General features: G+C 45.8%; 1 protein-coding gene across 1 annotated transcript; it reads right to left on the bottom strand.

Moving 5' to 3' along the window:
* Positions 1 to 686: 686 nt before the first annotated feature.
* LOC308261783 (glutathione S-transferase omega-2) lies at positions 687 to 16,859 on the bottom strand (the record flags this gene model as incomplete). Its single annotated transcript, XM_080693907.1, has 6 exons — positions 687 to 846; positions 2,453 to 2,559; positions 12,413 to 12,514; positions 13,776 to 13,998; positions 16,468 to 16,576; positions 16,826 to 16,859. The coding sequence occupies 6 exons, from the start codon at positions 16,857 to 16,859 to the stop codon at positions 687 to 689; spliced, it is 735 nt and encodes a 244-aa protein (XP_080550033.1).
* Positions 16,860 to 19,339: the final 2,480 nt, after the last annotated feature.

Below are 19,339 nucleotides of genomic sequence, written 5' to 3'. Positions count from 1 at the left end.
CACGTGACACAAATCCAACAGAGTGACCTTTGACCGAACTTGGGGTGTGGGTATTTTTTAAGGCAGGATGCTGGCAACAGAACATTCTAGGAGACATCCTGAACCCCGACAGCACTGGCACTATTCTGACGTACTTAGTCCACTTAGTCCACGGTGATAAACGGGTGTTTCACTTCCTGCTTTGGAATTCTTTCCAGTCACAAGACCCTTGGTGTTTCCCAGGCCCGTAGCCAAGGTCTGAATGAGAAGGCTGCTCACGCCCACCCACGCGGACAGCGGCCTCCATTCATCAAAAGGAAGGCACTCGGAGATGGAGTGTCTTCTTCTTCCCTCTCCCTCTTCCCAAGTTTTCCTCCCACCAGTGACAGACACCCACCCTAGGCGGGCCTTGAACCAACATCAGAACCAGTCACCTGGAGGTCAAACTGGTCCAAAGGCCAAGGAGCCAAGAAAACACACCGGCTCCCCAAACGTGCTTAAACGTCAGCACCGGATTCTTCTACAGAATCATTAGGAGCTACTAACGATAGAGTCAGATGAGTGAGTATCTGAATGAGTACATTTCCTGTTTCCATTTTTATTGGAAACCTCAAAGAAAAGGAACAGAGACAGATCGACTACCTGGACAGTCTCCGATGTGGAATCACAGGTTGGGGACTCTGGGTGGCTAAGGGGGACCGTGAAGCTCAGCAAATCAGCCCAAAATCAAAGGCATTGGGGTTGTTCTGGAAATAGAGATTCAAGAAGCCCATGAAAATGCTCTTATCTATGAGCAGGGCAGAGACTGTGGGGTCCTGCTTCATGGCTGCTATCCAGAGCCGTAACGTTGGGGTGTGATTCACACAGCTGCAAGAGAAGAGAGAGGTGTCAGCACATACTATACGGGAGGTGCTGGGAAAGGGGACAGTCGCCGCCTCTTACATTGGCAAGGAACAAAATAAATGGGTTTACTTGGGAAATGCCTTTGTCTTAGTTATTATCATGCGAGCATGATCACTCACAGTAGGGAAATCTCATTTTTGGAGCAGTTGTATGTGGTTTTTGTATTATAGAAGTTGTTGCTTGCTTCCAATAAAAGAGTGAGATGCCAGTGGACTGAAGCTCTGGGGAAATAAGGCACCTGCTTCATCGTTTGATAACAGCAAGACAAACCGTCTTGGGTCATTTTCGGATTTTACTGAAGGGGTTGAAAAAGATAAAGGCGAGAAGTTACCAAGATATTTTTAAAATGAATAAGATGATCAGGAAACTTGAAATAAAAGAGCTGACAGAGACCTTTCAAAGAGGGATCATGAAATCAGGTCTAGGGCAGGAAGGGTTAACACAGTACAATTTGGGCCGGGGAGCCCGGGTCTAGCGTGAAGCTTCTAATCTGTGTTTCAACACCCTGTCCTCCGAGGAGACAGGTCCTTGTAATTTACATGTATGAGATTGAATTTAAATAACCAAGTATTTCATTTCTGATCCGCAGGACCATTTCTAAACACCACGAATGTATGTCCAGCACCCACCACGCGGCTGACAGGGATCGAGCTAGGGTCACATGCATCGAGCTAGGGTCGGCACACATCCAATGTCTCCCTGAGCTTTGGGATAACAAAGCTGGCATTCTGCCTCCAAGCTATGCATCCAGCTCTTTTTGTTTTTATTTTTATTTATTTATTTATTTTTTGGTGGTACTGGGGGTGGAACCCAGAGGCTTTCTACCTCCGGGATATACTCCCAGAGTATATTTTATATTTTTTATATTTTTTTATATATATATATATTTTTTTTTTTTTTGGAAACAGGGTCTCACTAAGTTGCTGAAAGCCTCCCTAAGTAGCTGAGGCTGGCTTCGAACCCATGCGATCCTCCTGTCTCAGCCTCCCAAGTGCGGGGATTACAAGCGTGCGCCACCACGCCCGGCCTTTATTTTTATTTTAAAACAGTCTTGCTAAGTTGCTGAGGGCCTAGCTAAGTTTCAGAGACTCGCGTCAAATCCGTGATTCTCCCATCTCAGCCTCCAAAGTACTGGGCTTAAAATCTTTTTTTTTTTTTTTTTAAAGGGCATGCCTCTCTAGGGGATGATGCCTGAGAGACGTGACTCAGTGTGTGATCTCTGCTGTGATGCAGCAGAACTGAGTCAGGGGCTGGGGGAGCTGCAGACAAGCGCTGAACGCCGTGAGCCCAGCCCGTGGGGGTGGGCTGTGGAGGAGAGCAGGCGGTGACAGCTATGGGAGCTTTTGCAACACGGGCCTCATCTGCAGACCTCCAGAAAATATGTGAGTGTGCTGGCAGTCAGAGAGAAGCACAGGTGTGTTTTGAACGAGGAAGCACATTCGGTGGCGTTAAGGCCTGATCTCGTTTCACATACACCCTGGGACATGTCCGCAGGGGGCGCTAGGGGCCCACAGACCTTCCCAGCCATCTTCACCCAGCACATTTGCAACCACACGGTCAAATGTCTTACTCGGCTATCCCATATACATCCAGCCGCTCAAACCAGGGCCAGAGGAGGTAATCGATCATGGATATGTGGTCTCCACCAAAGAAGGTGGTGTTCTGATAGTCCAGAATCTAGAAATGTAAACAGAAGAAAAGCAAGTTACTCTGCAACGTGGCTGACACATTTCTAGACACAATTATGAAGTGTCTCTGAGGTTTTCTCCACCTCCTTCAGGGTCACACTCCTGGCCACATTCTGTTGCCTCCTCCTCTTCAACACTGGAACCACTCATATGACTGGAGAATTTGCAAGGACGAGCTGGGAGAAGCGGCCAGCCCCTTCCTCCAGCCTGGAGCTCGCTCCTCCCCAGGCTGAGCTTCCCAAAGGTCTGCTCCTGCTTGGGGCCAGCTGCCCAGCACCCGGAGGCTTCGTCTTGATTCTGAAAGCCAGCGTTATGACCCCAACTTGCTGTGGCTGTGACCCCCATTTCCCAGCACACTTTATCTGTAATAAAGGGGTTATTGTAGTCACCCTGGGTCTTCCTCTTTTTCCTACTTCTCAGTCAGCTCAAAGCTAAGGCAGCGGAGAGCAGCACCGTTGAGTGGCCCTCGAGTCCCAGCGCTGCCTTTCTAACACGCTTCCGTCTTTTCTTTAAGTTCTTTGAACCTCACACCTTTGTTGGCTACTCAACATTATCAACATTCCGCACCAAGATAAAATTTTTGTTTCCCAAATCAACACAGATAGATGGACTATAAAAATTTTAAACTCTCAACAAACAGCCCAAAAAAAAAAAAAAAAGCACTTGAGTTTTTTTTTTTTTTTAATTTTTTTATTTTAAGCAGACATGCCTCTGGGCGTGATGGTGCACGCTTGTAATCCCAGCATTCCGGAGGCTGAAACTGGAGGATCGTGGTTCGTGGACAGCCTCAGCTACTTAGTGAAGCCCAACGCAACTTAGTGAGACCCTGTTTAAAAAATACAAAATTGAGCCGGGCGTGGTGGCGCACGCTTGTAATCCCTGCGCTTGGGAGGCAGAGACAGGAGGATCGCACAGGTTCGAAGCTAGCCGCACGCGCTGGCTTAGGAGACCCTGTTTCCAAATAAAAATGTAAGAATAGGTCTGGGAGTGTAGCCCGGAGATAGAAGGGCTTCCAGGAACCCCAGTACCACCAAAAAAAAAAAAAATACAAAATTGAGCCGGGCGTGGTGGCGCACGCTTGTAATCCCTGCGCTTGGGAGGCAGAGACAGGAGGATTGTGCAGGTTCGAAGCCAGTCGCGCCCGCTAGCTTAGGAGACCCTGTTTCCAAATAAAAATGTAAAAATAGGTCTGGGAGTGTAGCCCAGAGGTAGAAGGGCTTCCAGGAACCCCAGCACCACCAAAAATAAAAAATTAAGAAAAATTTAAAAATTAAAAATAAAAAATTGGATTGGGGAGAGGTAGAATGCCCCTGGGTTCTATCCCTAGTATTGAAAAAAAAAAAAAAAAAAAAAAAGCATGGCTGAGGTTGTTGTTGGGTCAGGTCTTCCCAAAGAGTATGGCGCCAATTACCTAGTTAAAGCAAGTAAGCTACTCACGTTGGTCTACATAACCCATAACCAGCTAGCTATTTCCCCCCTTGCTCTAGATGCAGACTGCTGGCCCAGGTGCGTCGTGGAAGCAAGCTACGATGGTGTTTCCCTCTTGAGATGCTGGGGCTCTCTGAGGTTTGCTAAGAGTCCACTTGTAAATTGGGTTCCTGGGTAGGAATGGCACCAGCAAAGGACTGGTTCCTCTTGGCTGGGGTGCGCTCTTGGCTCACAGTTAAGACTGGGAGGTCTGGAGCCAGCAGCCTGGTCCTATGCTGGGCTTTACCTCTGATCCTACATGGAACCCAGCTTATCTCCTTCTGCACTCAAGACTCAAAGTTCTCATCTGCAAATTGGTGGTGATGTCAGTGCCCACCGCAGTGCTGATAGTGAGGAAGGACATGATTGCTCATGGAGAAGCCTGGCCCTGCTCAGTGAGTACATGAGGGTAGAGACCCCTGCAGTCTACATCCACAGACACCACATCCATCCTGACAGGGGATCAAGGCGCTCCTCTGCCTCCCTGCCACCCTTCACAGAGGGGAAAGCAAGCCTTTTTCCCTAAAGCCTATCTATTCCCCAGAGGGGTATGAAGGAGTCCCTTGATCCCTGCCCTGAAAGTCTGGGAAAAAAGTGTTAGGTGGTGCCAGGCGTGGTGTTGCATGCTTGTAATTCCAGCATTTGGGAGGCTGAGACAGGGGGATTGCAGTTCGCGGCTAGCCTCAGCTACTTATGCCCTTTGCATCTCAGTGAGACCCTGTTTCAAAAAAAGAATAAAAAATAGGGCTGGGGATGTCGCTTGGAGGTAGAATGCCACTGGGTTCCATCTCCAGTAACACCATAAAAAAATGTTAGGTGGTATATATATATATATATATATATATATATATATATATATATATATTTTCGGAACTGGAGATGGAACCCATGGGCATTCTACCTCTGAGTCCTATTTTTTATTCTTTATTTTGAAATAGGGTCTCAGTGAGTTGCAGAGGGCCTCACTATGTAGCTGAGGCTGGCCACGAACCTCCTGTCTCAGCCTCCCAAGTACTGGCATTACAAGTGTGCACTACCATGCCTGGCTCATGTGCTATTACTTTGGTTAAAGAAGCTAACAGGATAGTACTAAGCAAAATCTGCACAGTGAAAACCCGACCAGAGGCTATTTTCAGTCATGTGTCAGTAAGATCTGGCTGAGAAGGGAAAGGAGCACGTCACCCCATTTCTATAGGTTCCAAGCCAGCTCTAAGCTTCCTTTGTGTTCAGGAATCATAATCACTGACTTTGAAATGTACATCCAGAGCTCGTTATTGGACTTCGCAGCACGAGTGAGAATCAGTCTAGAGGTGTGGATTCTAGATAACTCTTCTGCAACTGCATAACTTCTGCTTTACAGAGCAGGGTGTTCTAGAAAAAGTCCTGGCCAAGCAAATCAGATACAGATGTTTAATAGAACCTATGGTGGTGGTGGTTGGGGCGGGGGGAGGGTCCTTTGGAAAAGGGGCGAGATAATTTTGCAAATGAATAACTGCTTGGTAATTATGTTTGTTTGGTATATATTTCTAAAAGTTTTCCCATTTACTCAAAGTAGGAGCATGCCTTTAAGTATTTATGATCTTTCAGACCCATAAACCTCCTTATATAAACACCCCTAAAGTAACACTGGTGTTATCAAGGTACTTGGCATAGTGAAAAGCTGACGTGAACAGATGGATGAAACAGATCAACAAGCCTTCAGCAGCCCCTCAAAGCCACATATGCCCCCTAACTCTCTTAGGCCAAGCATGACTCAGACCATGCACATCGAAATACCTGACGTTCTTCCCAGGAGGTACATAAACAAATGTATCAAAGTAAATCACCAAAGAAGTGTGGGATGGAGGGAGGGGGAGGGAATGGGATGGGGGCTGGAGGAGGGCTTGTATATCCTCTCAAGTCTTGTACTCCAATGTGATTGATATATGACTACAATGCACCAATTTAAAAAATAAATTAATTTAAAAAAAAGAAAGAAAAAAAATACCTGACGTTCTTAATACTGCTGCAGATACATTTTTTTTCTTTTTTGGTGCTAGGGATGGAACCATGCCCTCATGCAAGCGAGGCAACCAGAGCTACTTCCCCACCTACTGCTGCAGATTCCTGAGCCCTGCCCCAGACAGCAATTCTCGGCAAATTTCATGCAGGGAATGAATCTAAAAGTTCCTATATAAGAGCTGTCTCCCCATAAACTAGCACAAATGCTGACTTTTTCCACAAATGCGTCCCAGGGATGCAGCTAGGCCTCTTTGGAGGTCAGTTGTCGTCTTAGGACCCTCAGGAGGAGACTTCCTTCTATGGAAACCTGGTACCTTACAGAATGCAAAATCACTTTCCCCTTAGAATCCCAGATATCGCAGGGGAGATATTCTGCAGAAAAGGAGTTTATTTTTTGGAATATTATAAAAATGTATTTTAAGGAAATTTTCAGTGTTTTTTGTGATACTGGAGATTGAACCCAGGGATACTCTACTACTGAGCTACTTTCCCAGCCCTTTTTATTTTTTATTTGGAAACAGGGTCTCACTAAGTTGCCCAGGCCAGCCTTGAACGTAAGATACTTCTGTCTCAGCCTCAGAAGTACTGGAACTACAGGTGTATACCACCATGCCGGGCTAGAAATACTATTTTATAAAATGTATTTTATAAATACTATTTTATAAAAGTCACTCCACAAGCAGTAACTAGTGTGCGATGCCAATACATAAGGGAAAACTGATGAGTATGACAACCGCACACCGTTTCCAGCGGCTGGACACGAAAGGCCAGGCTGGCGAAGGGTGAAGAGGGAAAGTCGGCCCTTTAAGGTCAGCACAGGAAGAAGCACACAGGGCTCCCCCTGGTGGCCATCAGTGGAGAAGGCAGTATCGGCTATAATAGAAGGCGGCTTTGGAGAAAGAAGCAAGATCATTAGAAGCAAACCTCAGACTTCTTTATACCAGGCACTCTAAGAAAAGAAAAAAAAGAAAAAAAAAAGAAAAAAAAAACTCCGGCTTAAGATCTTGGACTCTCCGTTTCAGTAGTCTCAATAATTGAGCCTCCAACCTCGAAGCGGCTGCCGACCCTCCCGTCATTGACACCATCACCAAGAAGTCCTGACGCAGGTGGCGGCTCCCAGCGAGGACTCTGCACTTGTTGGAGGAGGGAGATAGCATTTTGTCTAGTTGGAAACAATTCTTAAGAAGCAGAAGCCGCTCCCTTCCAAAAGACACAAAGCTACCCGCTGTTTTGTGAACAGGACAATGCAAGCCCTTATCCAGAAGCAGGATCAAAGGACTCATCTCCAGGCCGGCGTGGTGGCGCACGCTTGTAATCCCCGCATTGGGAGGCGGAGACAGGAGGTTCGCGCAGGTTCGAAGCCAGCCGCGCTGGCGTAAGAGACCCTGTTTCAAAAATATAAAATAGGTCTGGGAGCGTAGCCTGGAGGTAGAAGGGCTTCCAGGAACCCCAGTACCACCAATATATATATATATATATATATATATATATACACACACACACATATAAAAAATAGGTCTGGGAGTGTAGCCCGGAGGTAGAAGGGTTTCCAGGAACCCCAGTACCACCAAAAAAAAAAAAAAAAAAAAAAAAGGACTCATCTCCAGGGTAGAAAGCTTGTGAATCCCAGAAAGATAAGTGGAACGTCTCAGGATTTCAAATTTCAGGTCCCTGCCACATTGAGACAGCTGAGGATGGGCCACCGGTGTGATGCGCCAATTCCCTGCAACACTAACCATTTTCTCCTCTAGAAAGAAGCCTGGAAGAAAGGCCTTCGGGAGAACAAGCCCCTCCTGCTGCCCTGGAAAAATGCAGATTATAACTTGACAATATTTAGAGATTAGAAGGACAGAGAAAATTCTAGGCTAGAGTCCTTTCATGGCCCTACTTCTTTTGTTCAAATCTGTTTGTAAGAGTAAGTAATGCTGACCAGACAAATATGAGCAGAGAGACAAATGGCAGATGCAAATGTAAATGCCTATTTACCACGTCTCTGAAGGGAGAGAGGACAATCCTATTCACAAAAGCATTAGAAGAAAGCATAACAGGAAAGGTTTGTGGCACAGTATTTCAAACTGTTATATTTCTATATGCATAAACGGGACAAGCCAACTTAAGAGCCGGAACAAAAAATGTGTTTAAAAAACAGTCAAGTAAGTTGGGCATGGTGGTGCATGCCTATAATCCTAATACTTGGAAGGCTGAGAGGACTGCAGGCTCAAACCCAGCCTCCGCACGGAGTGAGACTCAGAAACCTAGTGAGACCCTGTCTCCAAACAAAAACAAATAAATAAAAAGGGATGGGGGTGTAGCTTAGAGATAGAATGCCCCTGGGTTCCATCCCCAGTATAAAAACAAAACCTCCCCATCAAACGCCTCTCCAGCTCTCTACTATGGCCCTGCTGGCCCGTCTCATCTGTCTTTCACACTGTTGCTGGGCTGACTGCTTTACTCTCCTGCCTAATAATCTTCAATTATTTCCTATCAACTCTGCCAACAAGAGCAAATTTTTGGCACCGTGGAAGGGTCCCTTTGCTTCTGGCCCCAGCCCACCCTGTGCCCCCATCCATCCGTGAAGGGTCAGTGGAGGCTTTCTCCACCACACACGTCAGCAGCCCAGCACGCAGCGTGCTGAGGCTTTAACGGGGCTGACCAATCGTCTCCTTGGCTGGGCTTTGAGCCTCCTGAAGGTGTCTTGGTTTTGCATTTTCTAGTACCTGCTACAGAGCCAGCATGGAGAGGCCACATGGACTTACAACATATGATTAGTACAGTCCGCTTGAGAAGGCTGGGGAGAGAGAATGAGATGGCATGTACAAAGCGCCTGCAGCTTGGTCCCTGGCACAAAACACTGGCTTCTCGTTGCCCCAGAAAAGAGCCCCACTGAAAAAGATCTGTGCCTCCACCATAACTTTATATATTCACTCAGCAATCTGTAACTTACAAAATTCATCCATCATCTAAACATAAAGTGGGCAGGAATCAGACCAAAAATGTTTTCAGTCATCCTCAAATTCAAAGAGTTTTGTTGTCCCTGACTGGGCACATTTTTATCTGTGAAAAGGTGACCAGGCATGACCAGATCAGCTCAGCTGATCTTTTATAAGAAGACCCAGGCCGGGCGTGGTGGCGCACGCTTGTAATCCCTGCACTTGGGAGGCGGAGACGGGAGGATCACGCAGGTTCAAAGCCAGCCGCGCTGGCGTAAGAGACCCTGTTTCAAAAAATATATATAAAATAGGTCTGGGAGTGTAGCCCGGAGGTAGAAGGGCTTCCAGGAACCCCAGTACCACCAAAAAAAAAAAAAAAAAAAGAAGACCCAGCTGGGCCTGGTGGCCCACACCTGTGATTCCAGGACTTGGGAGGCTGGGCTGAGACAAGAGTATTACAGGTTGGAGGCCAGCCTCAGCAACCTAGAGAGGCTTTAAAAATTCTCAATTTGCTAAAATCTTCAAGCTTCTTTTTTTAAAGCTTCAATTCCCTTCTCTGTCCAAATACTATCTTAATAGATGCCTTGTTAAACACCATAGTCGAGGTGGTACTGGTCTGGGGGAAGCAGATCTGGAGCCATAACCAGTCCTCTTCTTGCATAAGGTTCTGGAATCCTGGGGAGGAAAGCCTAGGACCCAGGACACCTTCTGCCACAGTCTGCAGGCTCAGGACAGAAGGTTGATATTTGTTGTTTATAAATATCCTAACTGTAAAAATCTAAGGTAGGAAGTAAAGTGTATGTAAATTTAATCTACTTTTATTTGATGATGGTCAAATGGAAGAGTATTAATAATCAGCCTCCCCTAGGGGGATAAAAATTGTATTTTCTGGCTGCCAATAGAGGAATAATTCATTCATAAAAAATATCAGTTTCGCCGGGCGTGGTGGCGCACGCTTGTAATCCCCACGCTTGGGAGGCAGAGACAGGAGGATCGCGCAGGTTCGAAGCCAGCCTCACTGGCTTAAGAGATTCTTTTCCAAATAAAAATAATATATATAGTAGCCCGGAGGTAGAAGGGTTCCATCCCCAGTACCACCACCCACAAAAAAAAAAAAAAAAGCATAGTTTAAGATGAGCATGGTGGTAGCCTTTAATACTAGTAAAGAGGGTTGCAGGTTCAATATCAGCCTCAGCAATTTAGCAAAGCCCTCTATAACTTAGTGAGACCCTGTTTCAAAATAAAAATAGCCGGGCGTGGGGGCGCACGCTTGTAATCCCTGCGCTTGGGAGGCAGAGACAGGAGGATCGCGCAGGTTCGAAGCCAGCCGCGCGCGCTGGCTTAGGAGACCCTGTTTCCAAATAAAAATGTAAAAATAGGTCTGGGAGTGTAGCCCGGAGGTAGAAGGGCTTCCAGGAACCCCAGTACCACCAAAAAAAAAAAAAAAAAAACCAGCTTCTGGAAAAAAGATAAAGGAAGTCAAAGAAGCATCTCCCAGATTCCTTTGTAGGTGGGGAGTAAGTACTATGTAGCTACATTACCACCAAGGCAAAGCAGAACCCTACTGGCAAGGTTGCTCCTTGCCCACCCACACCTACCTTCCCCCTTTTCATTAATTACAAAATGCTGCTTCCATTCAGGGTATCTTGGCTAAAAACTAATTTCCCAGCCTTCTCTGAAGATAGCTATGACCCTACAACTAAATTCTAGCCAATGAAACGTACACAGTTATTGGATTTAGGGTAAAGATCTTTTTTTTGGTGGTGGTGGTACTGGGGTTCCTGGAAGCCCTTCTACCTCCGGACTACACTCCCAGACCTATTTTTACATTTTTATTTGGAAACAGGGTCTCCTAAGCCAGCACGTGTGGCTGGCTTCGAACCTGCGCGATCCTCCTGTCTCTGCCTCCCAAGCGTGGGGATTACAAGCGTGCGCCACCACGCCTGGCTGGGAAAAGATCTTTTAAAGAACATAGCTGTTTGCCATCCTGCCCCCCTTGTCTCCTTTTCAGAGACTGGACTGGGAGGCGATGGCTGCGGTTCCAGAAACTCTCTTGTCATTTTGAGGATGAAAACCTTGCACTAAAGATGAAAGAGAGAATGCCTCAATCCTTGGTAATTTCATGAAGTAGTCAGCAAAATATCACAAAACTATCTTCCTCTGGCTTTTTTGCTGCGCTTTGTTTTGTTTTGTGGTACTGGGGATTAAACTGAGGACTTCACGCTAGGCAAACACTCCACCACTGGACTACACTCCCAAGCCCTTTTTATATTTTTATTTTTTAATATATTTTTATTGGTACATTGTATTCAAGCATCACAATGGAATACAAGACTTGTGAGGATATACAAGCACACATCATCCAATTAGCCTTTATCCAATCCCCATCCCACTCTCTCCCCCTCCCTCAATCCCATGCTTGATTTAGTGATTAACACTGATATATTTGTTTACGTGCATCATGTGTTTTAAAGAGATTCCATCTTCCCCCATCCCATCCCCTCTGATTGGTCACCTTAATTGCTCCTCCATAGGCCCCTTTCTTCCACTAGATTCCCTATTACCCATTTCTTCCTAGTTTTTGCATATTAGGGAAAGCATCTGATTTTTTTTATTTTCTGTGATATTTCTCTGTGTGTTGTGTTGCAAGTTCCGATCCCACTCTTGAAGGCCTCGGCACCGGACCCAGGCCCTTTTTAAATTTTATTTTTGAGACAGGATCTGGCTAGCCTCAAACTTGCTATTCTCCTGCCTCAGCTTCCTGAGTAGCTGAAATTCCAGTCTTAAACCAACACACCCAGCTCTCCTCTTCCTCCTCCTCCTCCTCCTCCTCCTCCTCCTCCTCCTCCTCCCCTCCTCCTCCTCCTCCTCCTCCTTCTCCTCCTCCTCCTCCTTCTGATAGAACCCAGGGGCTTTTCTACCTCCAGGCTACACTCCCAGACCTATTTTCTATTTTATTTGGAAACAGAGTCTCCCTAAGTTGCTGAGAGCCTCACTAAGTAGCTGAGGCTGGCTTCGAACCTGTGTGATCCTCCTGTCTCAGCCTCCCAAGTGCTGGGATTACAAGCGTGCACCACCACACCCGGCTCTTTCTTCTTTTTTTAATGTGAGACAATAAACTTTTACAGGATAAATGCACAGCAGTTAGGTGCTACTGGCAGCCAAATATAATCCCTGGCCAACACCAGTGTGCATAAACACTTCAGGAACATAATGTCATCGCATGTCCTGCAGACCTTCTTTGCAGACTTTCGAGAACAATTCCAAAGCAGGTCAGTGTAGAGCCAGCGCCCACAAATTACAATCAGATGACCAGAAGCTGAACTTTGCTCAGAGTCTGGTAGGAAGAATCAGCCTTTGAAAGCAGAGGCTGTCAGAGGGCCCAGATCAGAGCCCTGCATTCGTTTCCCCAACTCATCCCACTCGGAGAGGGCCCTCCTGTACCTCTTCCAGGTTGCAGAGTTCCTGGCGCAGGACTGTCTTCAGATCAGCACATTCTCTTCCACATCTCAGTGCTACCAGACACTCTTTGGTCAGATGTGGGACCTAATTAGAGGACACAGTTTCTTAGTGGAGAAGTTCAGGAGAGCTCCATGTCCCTGCTCTGTTTAAAAAGGAAGCAAAACTTTATAAATTCAGCATAGCTGGCCAGCACTCCCAGACAGACTCCCAGCTTCCTGCAAGGGGCACATCTCTGTGGTTCCAGGAACCCACTGCTCACAGCACCCTGGTAAGATAAGGTGCTTTAACAGGGGTTCGCTGGCACTCCTTACCTGAACAGCTGTTTCTGTACTGTACATTCTTAGGCAGGACACTCAATCTCTTTAAGCCTCAGAGTTCTCATCAGAAAAATGGGTACAATAACTGCACCCACCTCAAAAGGCAGATGTGGGCTGCAGTAAGTGGGCATTTGTACAGCAGTCAGGGCAGTGCTTGGCCCATCTGATGTGCTTGATATATGCCAGCTAGGAATGGCATCCAGTTTTTTTTTTTATTTCTTGCCAAAGGGGAATGACATTAAAGTTTCTCTAGCACCTCTTTCTTTCCTTCCTTACTTCCTTTTTTTCTTTTTTCTTTTGTACTGGGCATTCTACCTCTGAGCTACACTCCCAGCCATAGTTTTTATTTTGAAGCGAGTCTCACTAACTTGCCGCGGCTGCCCTTGAGTGCGCCACTACACCCAGCAATCACCGGCACCTTTTTTCATAAGCAATAGCTTCCTGTTCCTTCTGTTCTTCACATTTTCCTGGACAGCTGGCACTTTTGCCTTATTTAAGGGCAATCCCCTTCCATGCATAACCTTCTTCCTCCCAGAGCCTAAGAAATACTCCCTTTAAGGGATCCTGTTTTTGGTCTTTCGGTATTCTATTTCAAGTTGCATGACCATTACTATAACTCCCAAGACTGTTGGTTGAAATTATTTAAATTATTATTTGTACTAGAGATTGAACTCAGGTGCATTCTATTTCCAACCTATACTCCCAGACCTTTTAACGTTTTATTTTGAAACAGGTTGCTTAGGCTTACTAAGTAGCTAAGGATTGCTGTGAACCTGCAATCTGCCTGTCTCAGCCTCCCAAGTATGGGATTATAGGAGTGTGCCGCCACTCCCAGCTCCCCAAAATTAAAGCCTTTAGCCTTTACTATCCGTGGTTATACCCTACTTTAACTCCATGTCAATTATTCCCTGGAAGTTCATGTGGTATTAAAATGAATCAAATTTCACCAATGATTATAACAGGTTGAAGTTTGGGAAATACATACAAAGCAAAACCGAGTGTAAGCGGCTTTTTAAAACTGGTCATACCTTAGAAAACAGCTCCAGCAACATCTTTTGGCGAGCTCGCTCATAAGGGTCATATGGGAACAGCCTCCTTCCTGGATAGGCGTCGTCCAGGTACTCACAGGTAATGACAGATTCATAGATCAGTTGACATTGGCTATTCTCCAGGACAGGAATTTGGCCAAAAGGGTGTTTTGTATAGTACCAGTCAGGCTTGTCTTTTAGGTTAATGTTGATAACTTCATGTCTTAAAAAGCAAAGGGCAAAAAAAAAGAACACAAATGAGAGGCACATGCAGGCAGACATTCATCTCAAAGAGAAACAATCCGTTTATAAAATTAGAGATTGTAATTATATTAGCCTTTTTTAGAGTTTAAGTTTGGTACAAATTGCATAACATCGCTGTCTTCATTCCTGCAGGAAGAGGCGTTAGATGTTTTCTAGACCTTGTCTGGATCCTTCCTCACGATTCCCCACAGAATAGGTTTACTTTATGGGAAATAAGACTCAAGGAGAGTCCAGCATGGCTGTCATGCCTATAATCCCAGTACTTGGGGGGTGGGGACTGAGACGGGAGGATTGCAGGTTCAAAGACGGCCCTAGCAACATAGTGAGACTCTCAACAACCTAATGGAACCCTGTCTCAAAGCAAAAAATAAAAAATAAAAAGGGCTGGGCTGCAGCTCAGAGGTAAAATGCCCCTAGGTTCAATCCCCAGTACCACAAAATAAATAAATTAATTAAAATACATTCACTAAAAAAAAAAAACACACACACACATCTCATATCCACCTTCCACTAAGAAACAGCAGAGCCAAGATCAGAGCCGAAAGACTAACTCAGAGCATACATCCCTTACCACAGCATAAGATGGCTTAGGATGCTTTAAAACTCAAAAAAACAAACCTGGTATTAATAGCTCAAGACAGAACATGACAAATGCCAACAGTAAAGAGTATAAGCTGAGGCATCAAACCGGACAGTCCAGCTGGAGACCTTAGCCGCGCCCCCTCCCTCACCAATCTGCGCTCAGGGTCCTTAGTGGGAAAAGGGGAAGGAGCACATTGTTTAGAGTGTTGGAGATGGCGCCTCGCACATTAACATGCAATGCTTTTAAATTCTTACTAATTACTAATCGAGGCTCAATCCCGTAACATCACCGGAGGCAGGCACATATTTCTTAAAAGATTAAAGAAAACAAATGGGGGCATTTGTCGCTCAGTCTGAGCCTGTCTTAAAGGAGTGGTTTCAGCCAAGTGACTTTTGTCCTTCTCCCCAAGGGACAAATGACAAGGAAATATTTTTTGTTTGTCACAAGTGATTGGGGGAGGAGATGCTACTGGTGTGTGTGTGTGGGGGGGGTGCTGGGGATGGAACCCAGGGGCATTCTACCTCCAGGCTGCACCTCCAGCCCTATTTTTTATTCTTTATTTTGAAACAAGGTCTCACTAAGTTGCGGAGGACCACACTAGGTTGCTGAGGCTCGCCATGAACCTGCAATCCTCCTGTCTCAGCTTCCCAAGTCCTGGGATTACAAGCGTGTGCCACCAAGTCTGGTTTACATACATTTTTCTTTTTCCTTTTTTCCTTGTCATTTTGGGGATTGAACCCAGGAGCTTCTACCTCCAAGCTACACTCGTAGCCCTTTTTGTTTTTTGTTTTAAAACGGTCTTGCTAGGTTGCTGAGAGCCTTGCTCAGTTACTGAGGCTGTCCTCAAATCTGCAATCCTCCTGTCTCAGTCTCCCAAGGACTGGATTTCAGGCGTGTACCACCATGCCCAGATCTAAAGAATCCTTATATTGGCCTTTGTATTCTCTGAATTAAGTCTGAAACTCTATAGTTATCCCCTAATGAGGGGCTCTCCAAGACAAAAGTCAGGGCCTGGAGCAACACCTTCTCAACTCTTTGGCTCCAGGCCAGTTGCATTGCGTAGTCCACATTCCAGCAAAGTTACCCCGCCTTCCAAATCCAGAACTGAAGGAGCTAGTTTTGCCAATTTCCTCCTGAACCTTCCAGATACCTCTTGATAACAATTACTTCTATTTCAGTGTTTGGAACTATCTGTTTCTTCAACATTTTTTTTTATGCTTACTATGTGTCAAGCTCTCTTCTAGCCCATGAATGAATGACAAAGTCCCGAACCTCACATTTTGGGGATGGGCAATATGAGGGGTTGTGGGGGAAATTGAAGGAGTGGGAGTTGGCAAAAGACAGATGAATAAATAAGAAAATTTTGGCTGCAGTAAGGGCAACAATGAAATCCAAGAGTTGACCTAGAACACCCGGGTGTGGGGAGGGGGAATCCTGAAGGGGATCAGGAAAGGCCTCCCTGGCCTGGGCTCTGCTCTTCCCAAACAAACATTAGAGGAGCAGAACAGTTCGTGACATAATCATCCAGTCTGCTCTGTGTTATCTAGAACTTTCATGAAGACGCCACTCCAAAAAGAGCTCTGCATTCCAGGAGGGCCTGGGAAGCCTCCCTTGCTTTAGATGTTGGTATACCATATTCAGTGAGTCCTCCTCCACACCAAGAATCCATAAAGAGTGGGCATTTAAATCCCGACATGCATTTCAGAGGAGACTGGTTGACTCGGCCTAATAAAAAGAAGACCAGGAGCTCCTTCTAATATCTGAAAGCGCCCCAGAGTTTAACACACCCCCCCCCCATGTCTGTAGGGCTTAGGACTCAAGGAGCACTGGGATCTAGCTTCTCACCTGATGCCTTTGGCCTTGAGGACCAGGCGTGTCCTGTGAGAGTAGGGGCAGAACCTCATGCTGTAGACACGGATCATACCCTCAGGGACTGGCCCTGGGGGAAAGCTTCCTACAGGGTGGGGGGTGAGAGGCTGGTTAGCTCCGTGGGGAGATGGCTCACTCCCCTCCCTGGGATCCTAGGAGGGCTCTGAGCACTCCACCTCCCCAGCCCCACAGAGGACACCTTTGGTTACAGGAAGTCCTCCGAGTCCCTTCTTGCTCCACTGACCCACAGCCAAGGCCCAGCAGCTGCTCTCCAGAGCCTGAGTCCCCAACAGATGGAGCTCTAAGCCCGTGGGCCATGATCCAGAGGACTTACCTTTCCCCAAGGACCTGGTTGCATCCCCAGACATGGTCTCCAGATGTCTGCACAGCGCCCAGTCCTCACAGTTGCCACTCTGTGGCTGGCGGTCGCAGACTCCTGGAACAAGTACACTCTGATGCCCTTCCTGTCCCAAATTCAATTTTTGAATGACTGTACTCTGGCAGGGCAGAGGGGTTAGGATAATTTAACCTGGGGAGACATCGCTGCAGACTGGGAAGTTCAGGGAGCTGGCAAAAACAATATCACACAAACAAAACCCGGAAAAGCACCCCTTGCTTTGGACATTCGGGTGCCACTTTGGTAGAAACTTCTCTACAGCAAGAATCCATGAAGCATGGGCATTTAAATCACAACATGCATTACAAGGGAGATTAATAAAAATTGACCAGGGTAATACTTATTCCTTCCCATCCAAAGTCCTCCTTCTTATATCACTTAGACATTTGGCCACATCTCTGTATGAGTATGTTTTTTTTTTTTTAATAAGGCCAAACTTTCTCATGCTATAACAGACAGAAAAAAAGATTAGGAGTGTTGAAATTTTGCATGGCCCTGAGAGTGAATGGCAGCTTAAAATTTGCACTCGAAATACCTTCTCCTTAGCTAGGCTTGGTGATATACAGCTGTAATCCCAGTATTTGGGAGGCTGGAACTGGAGGATCATGGATTTATGGCCAGTCTCACCAACCTAGTGAGACCCTGTTTGAACATAATTTAAAAAATAAAATACTGCTGGAGATATAGCCCAGAGTTCAATCTCCATTGTGAAAGAAAGAAGAGAAAGAAAGAAAGAAAAAAAGAAAGAGAAAGAAGAAGAAGAAGAAGAAGAAGAAGAAGAAGAAGAAGGAGGAGGAGGAGGAGGAGGAGGAGGAGGAGGAGGAGGAGGAAGAGGAGGAGGAGGAGGAGGAGGGAGGAGGGAGGAGGGAGGGGGAGGGAGGAGGGGGAGGAAGGAAATAAGAAAGGGAGGGAGGGAAAAGAAAGACCTCTCTTTGCCTCTCCTGATCCTGGCTCTACCTGTGAGATTTTGCCCAAGTTCTGAAAAGCTAGCAGTGAATACATACAAGATATCTGGAGGCAAAGAACAATTTGTGAGCTCATCCCACACCTAGCCTAAGTTTCTAAGAAGACTCTCTTGTAGTTAAGGACACATTACCCACAGCTCAGTAAAGCAAGAGCCACTGGGCTCCTCCATCAGAGGCAGGTAGAGGAAATCACTGGCCTTGCTCTGATGCTGATAAACTGAAACCCTAAATTTTAGCAGGTGTCAAAATAATTCCTTTTAATTTCCAGGATTGAGCTGAAGTGGCAATTGCTTGCAAATACATTTTATGAGGTTCATGGATAATGAAAGAAAGAAAACTACTTTGTGTCTCAAACACACTGACGAAATTATTTCCATACTACTTTGCTTCCTACAACCAGGCAGGTAGCTCGTATTAATCTTATTTTACAAAATAGAAAACAGCCCCAGAAAATTGAAAATATTTGCCCAAAGTAAGCAGCTAGTGGAGTTGAAGAACTTTTGTTGAGAATAAACTTAGGGCCTCATGCCAGTCAAGCATTCTACCACTGCGCTACATCTCCAGCCCCTACAAAGTTCAAGAACTTTAAAGTCCAGACTAGCTCAGTGTCCTGGCCTCTAAACCTGTTAACGGTGTGGAGGAAAGGGTACGTGTCCAGGAAAAGATAGAATGCATAATGGATGCTAATTCAATCTGAATGTTTTATTAAAATGACAGTAGCACATTGCGTGGCTTATAAATGGGCACATTTTTAATTCTAATCTATCCATAATTCTACCCATAATTTCTTGGTTAATATTAACATTTTTTTACCAAGAATGATAATTAAAAATCTTCAGAATAGTGACTTACATTTTTACTATCATTCAATAATTTCATGTGCAATAAGCCTAGATAATGATGTGGCATGTGTCATTACTTTATAAGAATTGGAGAAGAGCAAAAAATGTTTGAATAAACGCATAGATGCTTAGAAACGTATAGCCATCCAGTCAGAAATCTGATGTTTGGAAAAGAAAAATTGGTTCCGGACGACAACGACGACTACTACTATTACTACTACTACTACTACTACTTCTTTTTCTTCTTCCTTCTCCTCCTCCTCCTCTTCTTTTTTGCGGTATTGGGGATGGAACCCAGGTCTGAGCTACACCCCCAGCCCTATTTTTTATTCTTTATTTTGAGTCAGGGTCTCACTGAGTTGCAGAGGGCCTCACTAAGTAGCTGAGGCTGGCCACGAACCCATGATCCTCCTGTTTCAGCTGGGCTTACAAGCGTGCGCCACCACGCCCAGCTGGTTCCTCCTCCTCCTCCTCCTCCTCCTCCTCCTCCTCCTCCTCCTCCTCCTCCTCCTCCTCCTCCTCCTCTTCTCCTTCTTCTTTTGGTGGTGGTACTGGGGTTCCTGGAAACCCTTCTACCTCCGAGCTACACTCCCAGATGTATTTTATATTTTTATTCGGAAACAGGGTCTCTTAAGCCAGCGAGG

This window comes from Muscardinus avellanarius, assembly GCF_963383645.1.
Source record: "Muscardinus avellanarius genome assembly, chromosome: 4".
Lineage (NCBI taxonomy): Eukaryota > Metazoa > Chordata > Mammalia > Rodentia > Gliridae > Muscardinus > Muscardinus avellanarius.
Note: the sequence above shows the minus strand (reverse complement) of the source record. Positions and strands in the feature narration are given on the sequence as shown.